The sequence below is a fragment of the Pterocles gutturalis genome, unplaced genomic scaffold, assembly GCF_000699245.1.
Source record: "Pterocles gutturalis isolate BGI_N339 unplaced genomic scaffold, ASM69924v1 scaffold11238, whole genome shotgun sequence".
NCBI lineage: Eukaryota > Metazoa > Chordata > Aves > Pterocliformes > Pteroclidae > Pterocles > Pterocles gutturalis.
In genome coordinates this window covers 19,734-32,892 of record NW_010123133.1, presented here as the reverse complement: position 1 = coordinate 32,892, position 13,159 = coordinate 19,734, and the positions used below count along the sequence as shown (strand labels likewise).

Here is a 13,159-nt window from a genome sequence, read left to right as displayed (position 1 = left end):
ACCCTCCTCCTTGGCCATGGTCAGCCTGTTCCAATGCCTCATCTCTCTTTCCGTGAAGAAATTTTTTCTAATATCCAGCCTAAACCTCCCCTGGTGCAACTTGAGACCATTTCCTCGCAAACTCAGGACATCTCCTGCTCCAGTTCTGCCTACGGCTGACTCTGCTGTCAGGCACTTGGTATCCTCCTGCTTTGGGAAGAGGACCCAAAGGGACAATCTGGGAGCACCCAGACCCAAAGCCTGCCCCAGGCTGCTGCAGAGGGATGACGCTGCCTACCTTCATGGAGGTGAAGTTCCGCGGTCGGTCAAACTGGAACTCCATTTCAACAGAGCCTGTGCTGAAGCTCTCATTCTTCCAGCCGACATAGTCGTAGCCTGGCCACACACGGTACTGGTGGCTCTGCGTGAAGTCGTCCAGTCCCAGCACACCGTCTGTCAGCTGGCCCAGACCACCGTACAAGTGCCTAGCAAGAAAGAACCATCAGTTAGGCAGAGTACCAGCCAGGAGAGCTCAAATGTGAAAGCACACGGGTCCTTCAACTGGCACCAGGAAAACATTAGTTCATTTACTCTTAACCCATCCCGAGCTCATTCCCTGTTCTTATGCAACGTCATCTGTATTTTGTTCGGGCTGGGCTTTTAAAATCTCTTCCTGCTTGGGAAAACGCAGAAGTTTTTGCATTGATATCAAGCACTGACAGCAAAGCCAAGCTATGACCAGAGTCTCTTGAGAATGAAAACTGAGACTACAGAAAATGACACCGTATGCTCTCCAAACAGCTTTAATTGCAGCAATTCACCGTGGAGCTTCACGGGAGGAACACTGCTCCATCCCGTCCTGGAAGAACCAGCGGGGACAGTTTAGTAGGCAGGCACAGAAAAGCAGGAAAAAGAGCAGTGAGACCATGGGCATCTCACCCAGCCACGGCCAGTTCAAACCGGGATAATTTCTGGCATTGCTCCTTGTGCAGGAGGAGAGCGTTATCAGCTCCGTTTCCACAGCTGACCAGACTCTTTGCCCAGGACCTGCCTCATTCCCCTTCCTATCTGAGCGCAGAGCCCACTGCACAGCTTTCCAGCACTGTCCCAGAGTGGAAGATGCCAGATGTAGCACGCTGCTGACCCACCTGCCTTCTGGGAGCCATCCCGGGCACATCCCTTCTCCTACAGCAGAAGTGCGAACAGTTCAGCTGTATTCACACCCGAACGTGCCCCCGGGCCAAATTCATTCAGCTGCCCCTGGGCAGTCCTTGTAACCCGGGCTGGGCTGCTGCACGTCCAGGGAAGCCCTCCTGTCACCAGAATTTGCACAGGTACATGTGGCTTTGAACTCCAAAGCGGGATTAACAGCTGGAAGAGGCAGACTCCCGCTTCCAGGCCAGCCTGAAAGGGTCCTTGCTTAGCACGCTGGGTTTTGTGCCTACATCCACAGCTCCCTGGCACTCCCCAGCAGACCCAGCTTCCAAAGTTAGCTGTCCAGCACTAAGTGCAACACCTATATCCTTCTGCACATAAACTCCTTTTTAAAATTTTTCTTTAACATCTTATCCCTACTATATCAATGCAGCTTGAAAGCATCAGATATTAACATATAAAGATGCTGTTACCCAGTATCTTGCAACATCCCACAAGCATGAAGAATGTACTTTCCACCCCGTTACTTTAACCTCCAGCACAACAGAATAAGTTTACAAAAATCACTTCTAAGCATAAAAAAGAATTTAGGCAACAGCAACAGTTTTCAGAAAGTTACTGACAACTGGAACAGGACATATAATAAAAGCACCTTAAGTCAATGGATGACACCAGGTCACTGGAGGGACACTGTCAGGTCACTTACTAGGCACATTCCTGCACAGGCAGGGACATGCTGCCTCAAGATGATACCCATGCCCGAGTTTGTCTGAGGTTTCAAGCTGTTTAAACACACTCAAATCTGTATTTATAGCAAAGAAAGTGGTGACACTAAACGTCTGAAAGTTTGGCCAGTTATTTCACATTTCAGATGCAGACTCTTAATGAGCTCTCCTTCCGTGAGAGCCAACCGTCGGGTAAACCAGAGACTCCTCAAAATGCCAACAACATGCCACCCTACCTAACCTCAGTGATAGGAAAAACTAACAGACCTTGTAACGAGCTGTCAAAATCCAGTTACTTTAGGCTTTTTGACTCCAAATTGGAAAAGCATCATACCCGAGAAATCTTTACAGTGAGTGATCAGCCACCTTCCTCTCATACCACCTTGGCAGTGGTGCCTCTGCTGACCTGGAGCTTCTCACAGGGAGTGATGCAGTTTTCCAAGTTGTTTCAAGTCCATCAGAGCTTTGTTTTCAAAAACAACATCTCAAATCTGTCCAGAAGCTCACAGGTATCAAGCGCAGGCCTAGAGTTCAGGTGTTGCGCGCTTTCTCGGATGCCCAGTTTACCCTGGAGACCTCCTGCAACAGTTTAAGATGCAGTCTGCTGGAGAATGCATTTCAGATATCAAACTGCAGAAGCAACAAAGGCAACGAAGAGGGAAGGACCTTCACCTGCTCCAGGAACACTGGGACTGTGCAGGCAGAAGGTCCAGCCAGCTCTCCCACTCCAATCTGGGGCAGCAGAAGAGCAGCAGCACCTTCTGATCTGCTGTACCAACGACAGCTTAAGGCTATACCCGAACCAGCAAAGAAATCAGTGCAATGAACATGGTCACAATTAGAGACCAAGAGCGATGAGGGCTTTAAGGCAATCAGACACATCAGGACTGCTTCAGATGGAAGGTATGAACAAAGACAGCACTTAGCTGTATAAGGACACTCTTCTCTCTAAAGAGAAGCAACAACAACTTCCAATAACAAAAAGATTATTTCCTTCCTGCCAGCCTTTGTCAGCTGGGGGAAATCAATCTGATGCATCCTGAGCCCATGCCCTCCTTCAAAAGAGCAATAACAACGTGTCAAAGGGCTTGGAATAACAAAGCCACGATGTTTTGGAGAACTAGTAAGCTAGCTTGCAGCTCTGGAGGTCTTAGACAAGTGCTTGGGATACAAGATACTACTGACAGGGTGAGTAGGAAAGAAGAGAGTGTTTGCACAGTGACCGAGAAAGAACAGGACGACTTCTCCCACCTGCGCTCCTGGTAGCCATCATAGGTCGAGTCATTCAGATAAACGATGGGGAAGCCAGGAGCCGCTATTGTCCCTCCTTCAGGGATGCTATAGGATGCCAAACCATCTAAAAAAGAAGGCCATATACCTGAGAAATACAGTAGCAGCAGCCTTCCATCATCTCTGTCCATATGATCCTTTTATTTGTGATGTGGACCAACAGAAGCAGTTCCGTGGGCCTGGAATTCCCTCTGCGTACGTGGGGACGCGGGTGAGTCCCAGTCCGCATTGTGTAACGACTATTTTCCAGTGACAGGCACAGAAATTGGTACTTACCATACCAGACACAGCCATAGAGCTCCACTCTCATACAGACAGTCATCGGCATCTCCGTCACAGGAATCACCCGGATAAAACGTGCAATGATGGGAGGCCGAAGATCTTTCAAGACGACGTCGTAAGTATCGATGTTGCCTTGGATCACCTGGAGAAGAGAGATTCTTATCAGCAACTTCTTCCTATTGTGCTGTCCACTCGCACAGTGGTGTCCTTGAGCTTTCCCATGAGTATCTGCAGAGGATCAGCTGCTGCTGCTGCTCCCCTCCTATTTTACATGGCTTACAGGGTGACGGGTGCTGCCGTGTCACCTCCTGCCCACTGCAGACCCCTACCAGGCAGTATTCTGAGAGAGAGGAGAACGGCAGGTGGGAGATGAATGCACATGTGGGCTATACGTTGCAGAAAGCTCCAGTTACTAGTATAGAATCTTCTTGCTTCAAGGGACTTTCCATCTACGCTTTAACAGCAGGTAAGTGAGCACCTGCCCTCATCACTAGTGACCCGGAGGTGGGTCCTGGTGACCTTTTCCTATGAGCCAACACAATTCCAGAGGTGCTGCAGTGTTTGGGGGATGGAGGTGCAAGCAGCTGCATTGGCAGATGTCTCGAATGGAAGTGTTCAGCATTGCCACAGTCACCCCACCCTGCTGAAACGCAGCCTGGCATGGAGGGACTGCCACCCTCCCCTTCCCCTCAGTCCCACCCCTGTTCTGGGAACAGTCCGCTACTTATCTGGAGTGTGGGGAAACAGCTGAAGCTGTCCGTCCCCCAGCAGCAGAGACAAGGTGCCCAAGATATTTTTCTTTTTTTTTTTTTTTTAAAAGGATTTGGACCTATGGAAATGAATAAGAACATTTTTGGCAGAAAAAATCTGAATGACAAGTATGAGGGCTCCTGTTCAAAGGCGCTATTTGTAGGAAGGATGAGTCAGAGGCTGAGGTTACTCGGAAGACCCCATGGATTGGAGCTGTTGATGTACAAGCGATTTAAAAGACGAGGGAGGCCAATAAGGGAGCAGAAAGGTGGCTCCTCCTCATGGCAGCTAGGAAGATCTCCAGAGAGTGAGTGTGGCCGGAGAGTCCACTGAGAAGTGAAAGACCTTATTGCACCACAAAAGGAAGCCACTCAGAAGACTGCACCTCCCTGAAGAGGAGCCACCAGGACAGCTGTGGAACAACCTCCTGCACCCTCCTGGATGGCTCAGTAAAGGTGCACAGACCTTGCAGATAGGAGATAAAACCCAAAAGGAGACAGCATATGGCAGAATATTCCACGGTTTTATCACAGACATTGGACAGATCCTCTGGAGTTGACCATCTGTCAGCGAATCTCCAAGGTGGCAGATGTGTCAAGCCAAGAAGTCCTAGATGGACAGAGTCAGAGGAAGAAAGCTTCAGCCATCCCTCTCAGAAGAAGGTACCTCTGCACCAGCTCTGTAGGGGAAGAGCTGACATTTCTGCCTGTCCTGTAGAGACATCTGAGAGAAGGCAGAGCAAAGATGCACTTTGCAGAGCACCTCCACAAGGTGGGGTTGCTGCTGCTCAGCACACTGCTCCTCAGGGCCAAAAAACCCAAAGTGACTCAGCGGCGTGCGGAACAAACTCATTACCAACTTCCAGTCCCAGCCACCACCGATACCAATTCCCAACATCAAGAAAGAAGTGGTGCTCCTGACAGTAGGTGGCTGACACCAGAAGCTGATGAGGGACCAGGAGTGAACAGTGCTGCAGCATTAGTGCCAATGGAGAGCACCATCCCCAACTGGTATCGGAGACATGGGGACTGGAACTTGACCTCTACTGGGCAAACTAAACCTGGAGGCGACTCTCCTAGTGAGGAGCAGCATGGGCTATGTGTCTGATGACCCAGCATCTTGTGAGATCTGAAACTTAGCAGCACAGTGAAGGGGTTCGTTTGGTGGGTTTTGGATTATGGGGTGGGTTTGTTTTTGGTTTTTTTTGGTGGTTTTTGGTTGTTTTTTTTTTACTGAAACCATTTTTGTGATCTCCTTGGACAGAGACATGCCAAGATGGGCTCACATAGTCACACTCTGAAATATCAGTGATTGGGCATCTATCAGCTGCAGGACTGGAAGAGGCCTTCTTAACATATACCAATAAATAGATTGCACCTCCATCTGCACCTCATTCCAATGCTTGTATGATTTTACAGGACATTTTTAACAAATTATGTGACCAGGCAGCAGCACTTCTGAAATACGGATTCACTAATGGAAAATACCCCTTACTGGTGACACGTTTTGAAAAATACGTTTTATGGAAAGTCATTTTTCAGAGGAGCTGAAATGGCAGGAACTGCACCCCATTGTGTGTGTCATGTCCAGAACAACAGGAGCAGAGCATCTTCTCTAAAGATACCAGGAGGGAAAAATTTTGGTCTCGCTTGATGCAGAACAGGGACACACACAGAAAATATGTGGACTTCCACGTATACAGAATAGCATAGAGGACGGCTCAAATTATAGCATCGTACACAGCTGCATTCGTGTTTGTTACGCCTAAGAGGGAGATCTTGCAAAAGCTGACCCATCCTAAATCCTAACACCTGACACTAACACAGTCCCCAGTGCCCAAGAACACTGCTCTGCACAGGACTGGGGGAGGAGATCAGCAGCATTCAGCTGCTTGTGGACAGTGTAACCAATTGAATTCTGATATAACTCGAGACGTGGACAGATTTCACCTAAGAAAGCACCACAAAGAACAGTTAGTGCCATGGAGTTTAAACTTCCCCTCCCACCCTGCAAACACAGCGTTTGTACCACACACACTAAAACCTGAGGGATGGGGAAGATAATGGTAACGGCCAAACAGCTGGTCAAAGGTCTGAGTGAGCAAATAATTCATTAACAAGCTAGAAGCTATTACTTAGCACGGCAATATAGAGCCCGCTGTGACCTCCAAAGCACCCCCAGTGCTAGGAAAAACCACCCCACCCAGTACCTTTGCTAGCCTGGCATAGGTCTTCAGGCTCCACCAGCCAGCCTGAGGCCAGGGGATCAGGGCAGACGAGCTGCAGGTGAGAGAAGGGGATTCCTTCCCAGGGGAGGTTTAACATGCCCAGAGCACAGCCAGTGCTGAGCTGTGTGGTCAGAGCTGGAGACACCAGGAGACAACTGGGGAAGCCTCTCAGTGTGTGTGCTCTGCACATTTCCCTCTAAACTCCTTCCTCCTTCTTGCTCCCTGTATAAACACTGCTATCAGACATCCAGAAATTTATCTCCATTCCCTGCCACCCCCTCCCTGTTTGTTTTTTTTTAATCACAAAGCAGGCATCTGCTTTGCAGTTTCCAACTTAGAAGCAAGTGTCTGGCTGGTAGAGGGGCATTCGTGTGATGTTTTGAATACAGACAGAAAACTAGAGAAGAGCCACAGTTTTCAGCCACAGCAGCAGCTTGGCTTTGAGGGATCAGGTCAGGGGAATAACACTCCAACATCCCAGCAAACACAACACTAAGGCAGAGGATGCTGAATGCCTGACAGAGAAGAGTCAGGATAAAGAACAACACACTAGGCACTATGTACAGAACGTGCCTTCTCTGGTCTAGTTCTCTACGACTTGACTTCTACGTGCTCCACAGTTCAGTGCCTGCTACACTCACCTTCCTGCCCTGGCGATCTTTCCAGGAGATCCAGCGCTCTCCGTTGCGGCTATAGTCAATTCTGTAAGCACGGGCAAATTCCTTGCCTGTGGCACGGGCATGCCGTCCCTGAGTCCCAATCAAGGTGATGAAGAAGAGCTTGTGCAGGTCAATTTGAAGGAACTGTACATCTTCGGGTTGCAACAAGCCAGCCGGGCACCAGGCTCCATCCCCCTCTTCCCTCTGTAACCTGAAGGGAAAACCACACACATTTAAAAATGTCACTTCCAAGGATCCAGCCTTCCCAGTAACCGAGGAAACACCTTGAAACTTTGAGAACTAGGAGACAGAAACCAAATCAGCAAGTGAGACCTGACAGCTGGCTACCAAACACCTCTCCCCTTTGGGGTGAGGGTTGAGACTTCTCAGAGCCCCATAGCCAGTTTTGCCCTGTTCAGAACAACTTCCTCAGTTCTGAGTAACTTTCATTTGCTGTTAGAAGTAATTTATTTCCCAGACACATACTTCTATGTTGATCAGAAACAACCATGGAGCCACCTTCAAAATCCATTTTAGAAAGAAAAGCTCTGCTCATCTACAAATTATTCCAGGTCATCTCAGCACATCTTTCACCTTTCCTTCATTCAGCAGAGCTGCTTGGGCAGGACACTACTAGGTGTAGGATGGGAAAAAACGTAAGTATCATAATTAACCTGAAATTAGTATCTGGCTTGCACCAAAACTGTAGGAATGTTTGAGATCATCATGATGAACAATTCTAAGGAACCTTGCATTTGTAAGCATTTTGCTAATCATCAGTTAGTAGCTTTAAGAGAAAAGAAATAACAAAAAAATGAAAAGCCAAGCTTATGAGAAAGACTGTAGTACTGCTTGACACTGAAAGAAAAACCTTAAACTGTTTTTTAACAATTCCTTAACTCTGAAGTTTCCAGATTTTTGAGTCAAAGTGGACACAGCTCATTTCCTCAATACGATGCTGTTGAAAAGTTCATCCTTGTAAATTATTTCCTACGATTCAGTTTAAAGTGCTCTACAAGAATCCCAGGGGCACTGTCCCTAGCTGACCTGTAAGTCACAAATCCATTAGCGATTTATTCACACAACTATAGGAAGAGCAGGGCCGGAAGCAGCCTCTGCAAGTCTCCAGCCCAATCTCCTGCTCACAGCAGGGCTAACTCCAAAGCTACAGTGCGATGCTCAAGTACAGCCACGTCCTGAAAGTCTCCAAACACTGAGACATCACCATGTCTCTGGGTACCTGTCAGAGCTCCACCACTTCATCCTCATGGGGAAGGACACAGCAGGGCTAACTCCAAAGCTACAGTGTGCTGCTCAAGTACACCCACGTCCTGAAAGTCAGAGCTCCACCACTTCATCCTCGTGGGGAAGGATTTTTTTTTTTTCTTAATATTAATTTAGAATTTCTTCTGTTACAACTTCTGACCATGACCACTGCCTCTTGGTCTTTCACTATGCACTAAGTAGGTTTAATATGGGGGCAGCGAACAAGTTAAGCAAACTTAATGTTGCTTTATGGGTGAGGGAACCTCTTCCACAATCACATACTAGATATCTAGAAGAAAAAAAAAGATTGCATTTTTTTTTTGCCAGAGATTAACCCACCGTGCATACTGGGGTCCCGTGGAATCGTACCACTGGCTGGAAGCAGTGATGTCCTCGTCCCGTATCGTCCCTTCATGCATACCCAAAGGGTAACGGCATATAGCTGGAAATGAGAACAAAAGCAAGTAAAGAAAATCAGTACCAATTCCTTCTAAATCACCAGACAAGTTTAATTAAAAGGCTATCAATGCCTAGGGAATAAACATGGCAATAATAAAATAAGGAATGCAAATAAAGAGGATGAAATAATTACCATAAACTGAAATAACTAATGAAAGACACTCCGAGTTAGTATCGTTCATCAGAGTACTGGCAAGGCAAGAAAAACTTCACAGAGAAACATCTTAAGAACAAGAAAGCCAAAACCATACTAGTGTTAATGGTTGCGTGGACCTATTTTACAATGAAAAATTATTTATGAATAATGATGTGACATAAAAAGGAGGAATTTGTTAAAGATTTTTCTTCTTCTTCTGGAATAAACTCGATGCTTGACTTGCATTCAAACAAGAACGATTATTATTATTATTTTCACCAGTCCAGTAACAACTGAGAAGTTAAACAGCTTCTACTCCAGATGACTAGACTAGCTCACGGAAACATCTGCTCTGTCACTGCAGGTTAGAGCTTACATCGAGCCCAAGCCCTTGGCCATCCACGCTGCCCCAGCCTGGTCTGTTCCCTGCCTCCAGCCTCAACTGGAGCACGGATTTCTCTCCAGGCACGAGAAGACTCTCAACCTCGGTGCCTCCAGGGAGCACAGACACAACTGGCTCAAGCCATGGAGCTCAACACAGCTCCGTTCACCAAAGACAGAGCAGATGGAGCTTACAGATCCAAGCTGGCCAAGCTCTCTCCTCTGACACAAGTTTTTAAACATGTCTTGGAATATTAGAAATGTTTCAGAAAACTCAAAGACTTAATGCATTCATTAAGGCTCAGTATTCAAAACAGGCAAGCGAGATATTTTTGTCAGACTGACACCAACAGCAGATTAAAAAGAAAGTTACACAGGATTAAATCATGAAACAATTAGAAGACAAAGCCAGAGCCGATGGCAAGTCCCAGAAAAAAAGGACATGGGCTTTCCTATAGATTTTTGGTCTCTGTCCTCTGAGCTACCCTTGTACCAAACCTGGATAAAGCCGCTCGCCAGGTTCTGAAGCCACAAGAAAAGACAGAGGCATGGAACCCACCTTGTCACCATCACACACAATAACCAGCTGCAGGAGGAGTAACCACCTGGCAGATTTCAGCGTAGAAACGTTTGCAGACAGAGGTTGTTTGACCAGGGTTTGGTTGCAGCTGTGGTCAGGCACAGTGGCATTGACTGTGTGACGTTGATATATTCCTAAATAATCTTGTAAAGGAGATGGGTGGTGAGGGGACAATGTTTGCTGATGATAGGGGATTATTTAATATAGAAAAAAGTAAATTGTGGAAAACTAACTAGAAAACACCATTACACCGCTGTGTGTGTTGATGGTCAGATGCCATCAGGTACAGAATAGAGCTCTTACTCCGTCCTTCTCCCATCAAAAGGCAGCAAAGGCACCACAGATGATGCAAAAGGAAAGATCAGCAGCCTCATCATTACAAAAGAGGTACGACAAAGATCATTTATGTCCTGAACAATTACACACTGTCTCTCAAAACACCAGAACCAGGAGGCATCAAAAGATCAGGTAGCAGAGTTCAAAACCAACATCTGCATCCTTAATCTATTAAACACTCTGAATGCCAAAGGTTCCCATGGGTTCAAAAATTTGCTGATCAAACTCACAGCGACCACAGCAATACACAAGTGCCAGCTCAGAGAGCTCCCGGGCAGGAGACCGCAGTGAGCCGAGAGCATCCCTGGGGTAAGGCACTGCTGGGTGCCTGCCCATCCGTGCACTCCTTCAGAACCAGCAGGGATGGGACCCTGCTGGAGTCAGGACACCAAGCAGGATGGGCCTCTGGTCTCACCCAGAACACTCATTTGTACATCTGAGGTTTCTGAAGAGGCCTGTTTACAGAAGAACTCACTGGGAGGTAGCTGACATCAGGCTGGGATCAGGCGTGGGACTGCAGCTGCTGAAAGCCAACGGAGGCGCTAACGCTGCTCTGATGCTGAGCACTAAGTGCGATAAAGCAAACCGGCCTCGCCTGTCTGCACTCCTACCTGTCCCACCACAGACCAGCACAGTCTCCTCTATTGCTGGGAAGCTAGCGTGTTGCTGAACTACGGGAAAGGATCTGAAGACTTTCCAAAAGGGTTGCGTCGTCGTCGCCTGCAAGCAGAAAGCGCTTTTGTGTTTCTGCAGCAGGAGTCCTGTCTGGTCACACCTTATCTAAAGGTCAAGTGCACAGCAATGCCAGACTGAGAGCCAGCTACTTGGGAAGGACTGGGAGGGAGCAGGACCTATTGCAATCCTGAACACAACCGATTAGTTCACAAAGCCAGGGCTGGCAGGTGGAAGCCAGACTGGCCCTGGCATTGAGGGATGCACTGTGCAGGTGGCTGTGGGTCTCACCAGAACAAGCAGCATGAGGCTCTCACCAAAATGCACATCCTCGCAAGCAAAACCATCCCTGGGTTCTGTTTAGGTGCCACCAGGACTCCTGCTCAGACATCCCTGACCCTGTACTACACACTCAGGGAGACACTCACCATGCAGCCAGGATACATGGGGGCTCAGAAAAATGTCACAGCTCTCCTCTGTTAGTGAGCTCACACAACTGATGCTGGGCAAAAGAACTGCACAGGATCCTTCCTGCACAGGTCCGAAATCATCCCCAAAGCAGCCCCTTTGGTTTAGACAGCAATGCAGGAGGTGCTCTAGACCACTCTTGGAGCAAGCCACAGAATCACAGAATGGTTTGGGTTGGAAGGGACCTTAAAGATCATCCAGTTCAGACTCATTTATTTCACAGACTGTCTCCAGCTCAAACCACCTCATTACGAGGATTTTTGCAATATATTGCAGACCATTATCATACTCATCTCCATCATGATTAAAGCTTGCCAAATGCGGTAGGACAAGAGGTCACGCCCTCCACAGGGACTCACAGGCTCCTACCCCTATCTCCACCCCAGCTGTGTGCCAGGTAGGGTTTTCAACCTTTCCTTCCATGCCTCTCTCTCCTGAGCCTCTCTTTCTGGCTGGAGAGCTGTAGCTTATGTTTGCTAACTGGTTATTTACTTTCCACAGTGCACACAGTATCTCTGAACCAGTCTTGAGCCAGGTTTGGTCCCCAGACCAGATGCTCAAATTGGTGAAGAGATAATCAGAGCTCTAAACAGGCCTGGTGAGAGCATGGACCCCCTGGGTGGGCAGAGAAAGGAGCACATCCATGTGCCTGGGGCTCCTGGGACGGCCAGGAGAGGTGTTTCACTCCAGTACAGCTGTCAAGTAAGACTGGCCAACTCAGTCCAGAGGGACGCATTCAGGGACCGTGTTAGTGACCACATTTACGTGCACTCGTTATGTGTATGTGTATTCACCGTGACTGGCAAAGAAAGGCTGAGAACAAACACATGAAAGGTGGGAGACTAGAGTTCTCTCCCTACCAGGGTTGACTTCGGCACCAGATGGCTCAGGCAGTGAGGCCAGCAGCAGCATGCAGAAGATCATGGTAGCAATCGGAGGCGCTGCGCAGGGTCAGATGGGTGCGAGTCCTTCAAAGACAGCAGCTGCCATCTACATTTCTGAAAGACAAAGCAAAGAAAGAAGATGAGAGTTCTCCAAAGACAGGACTCCTCTGTGCTGCAGACTTGTCTAGACCGTCCTTGCCTCGTGATGGGCTGGGCAGCCTTCCATGCCTTCAGGAGGGTCTTGATCTCAGCCCTGCTCTGCCCCCTCACCTCAGCAGAGGCTTAGGGAAGAACTACCGACTGCCTGACTCTCCTCACCATCTCTAAAGCTATTCACGTCATTCAGCTTTTAGGAGCTCAGCTGCCATGACTATCCTCTCTTAGCTGCTCTTAAGCAAGTCCAAAGCAAAGCAATCTCTCTCCATCGATTCTTCCCTTTCCTTATTATATGAACAAGAGCTGAAGCTGCATCTCCAGCCCACCGAGGCTCCCCAAGTGCGGCTGATCCCAATGCACCCCTCCATCTGCACCAGCTCTCTACTCCAAGTAGCCAAGTGGGTGCTCTGGAACTTGTCACACTACCTTCTTCAGATAAACGTCTGAAACAGGGCGAAAGTAATCTCTCCCTACATGTCCACATTGCTGCCAAAAGAGCATGTGCACTCACACATGCGAGCACACTTAATTTCCTGTTTGGAAACGGGGAAAATAGCAAACGGCTTAAATGCTGGCAATTTCACTGGAAAGCCGTGATTACACCTAGAGGAACACAAGGTCATACCAGCAGAGTTCTGTGGATTCTTTGTGTCCACACTCACTACAAAGAGCCTCGGGAGGTTCCCATCCTGGAAGAAGCTCTCCGGAAGGCAGGTTAAAGGCTCTGTCTCATATTGAAACGTCAGGTGAAAAG

General features: G+C 48.1%; 1 protein-coding gene across 1 annotated transcript in view; it reads right to left on the bottom strand.

Annotated features, from left to right (window-relative positions):
• LOC104464937 (discoidin domain-containing receptor 2-like) overlaps positions 1-12,376 on the bottom strand; it is a gene marked incomplete at its 3' end in the record, with an annotated part of 24,116 nt that extends 11,740 nt beyond the window's left edge. The window contains exons 1-6 of the mRNA XM_010077795.1: positions 12,226-12,376; positions 8,673-8,775; positions 7,050-7,278; positions 3,426-3,573; positions 3,111-3,216; positions 278-464 (exon numbers count right to left, since the gene is read on the bottom strand). Of these exons, the coding sequence (XP_010076097.1) occupies positions 278-464; positions 3,111-3,216; positions 3,426-3,573; positions 7,050-7,278; positions 8,673-8,775; positions 12,226-12,289 (837 nt within the window). The remainder of the gene's footprint in view (positions 1-277; positions 465-3,110; positions 3,217-3,425; positions 3,574-7,049; positions 7,279-8,672; positions 8,776-12,225) is intronic.
• Between the last annotated feature and the right edge of the window lie 783 nt (positions 12,377-13,159).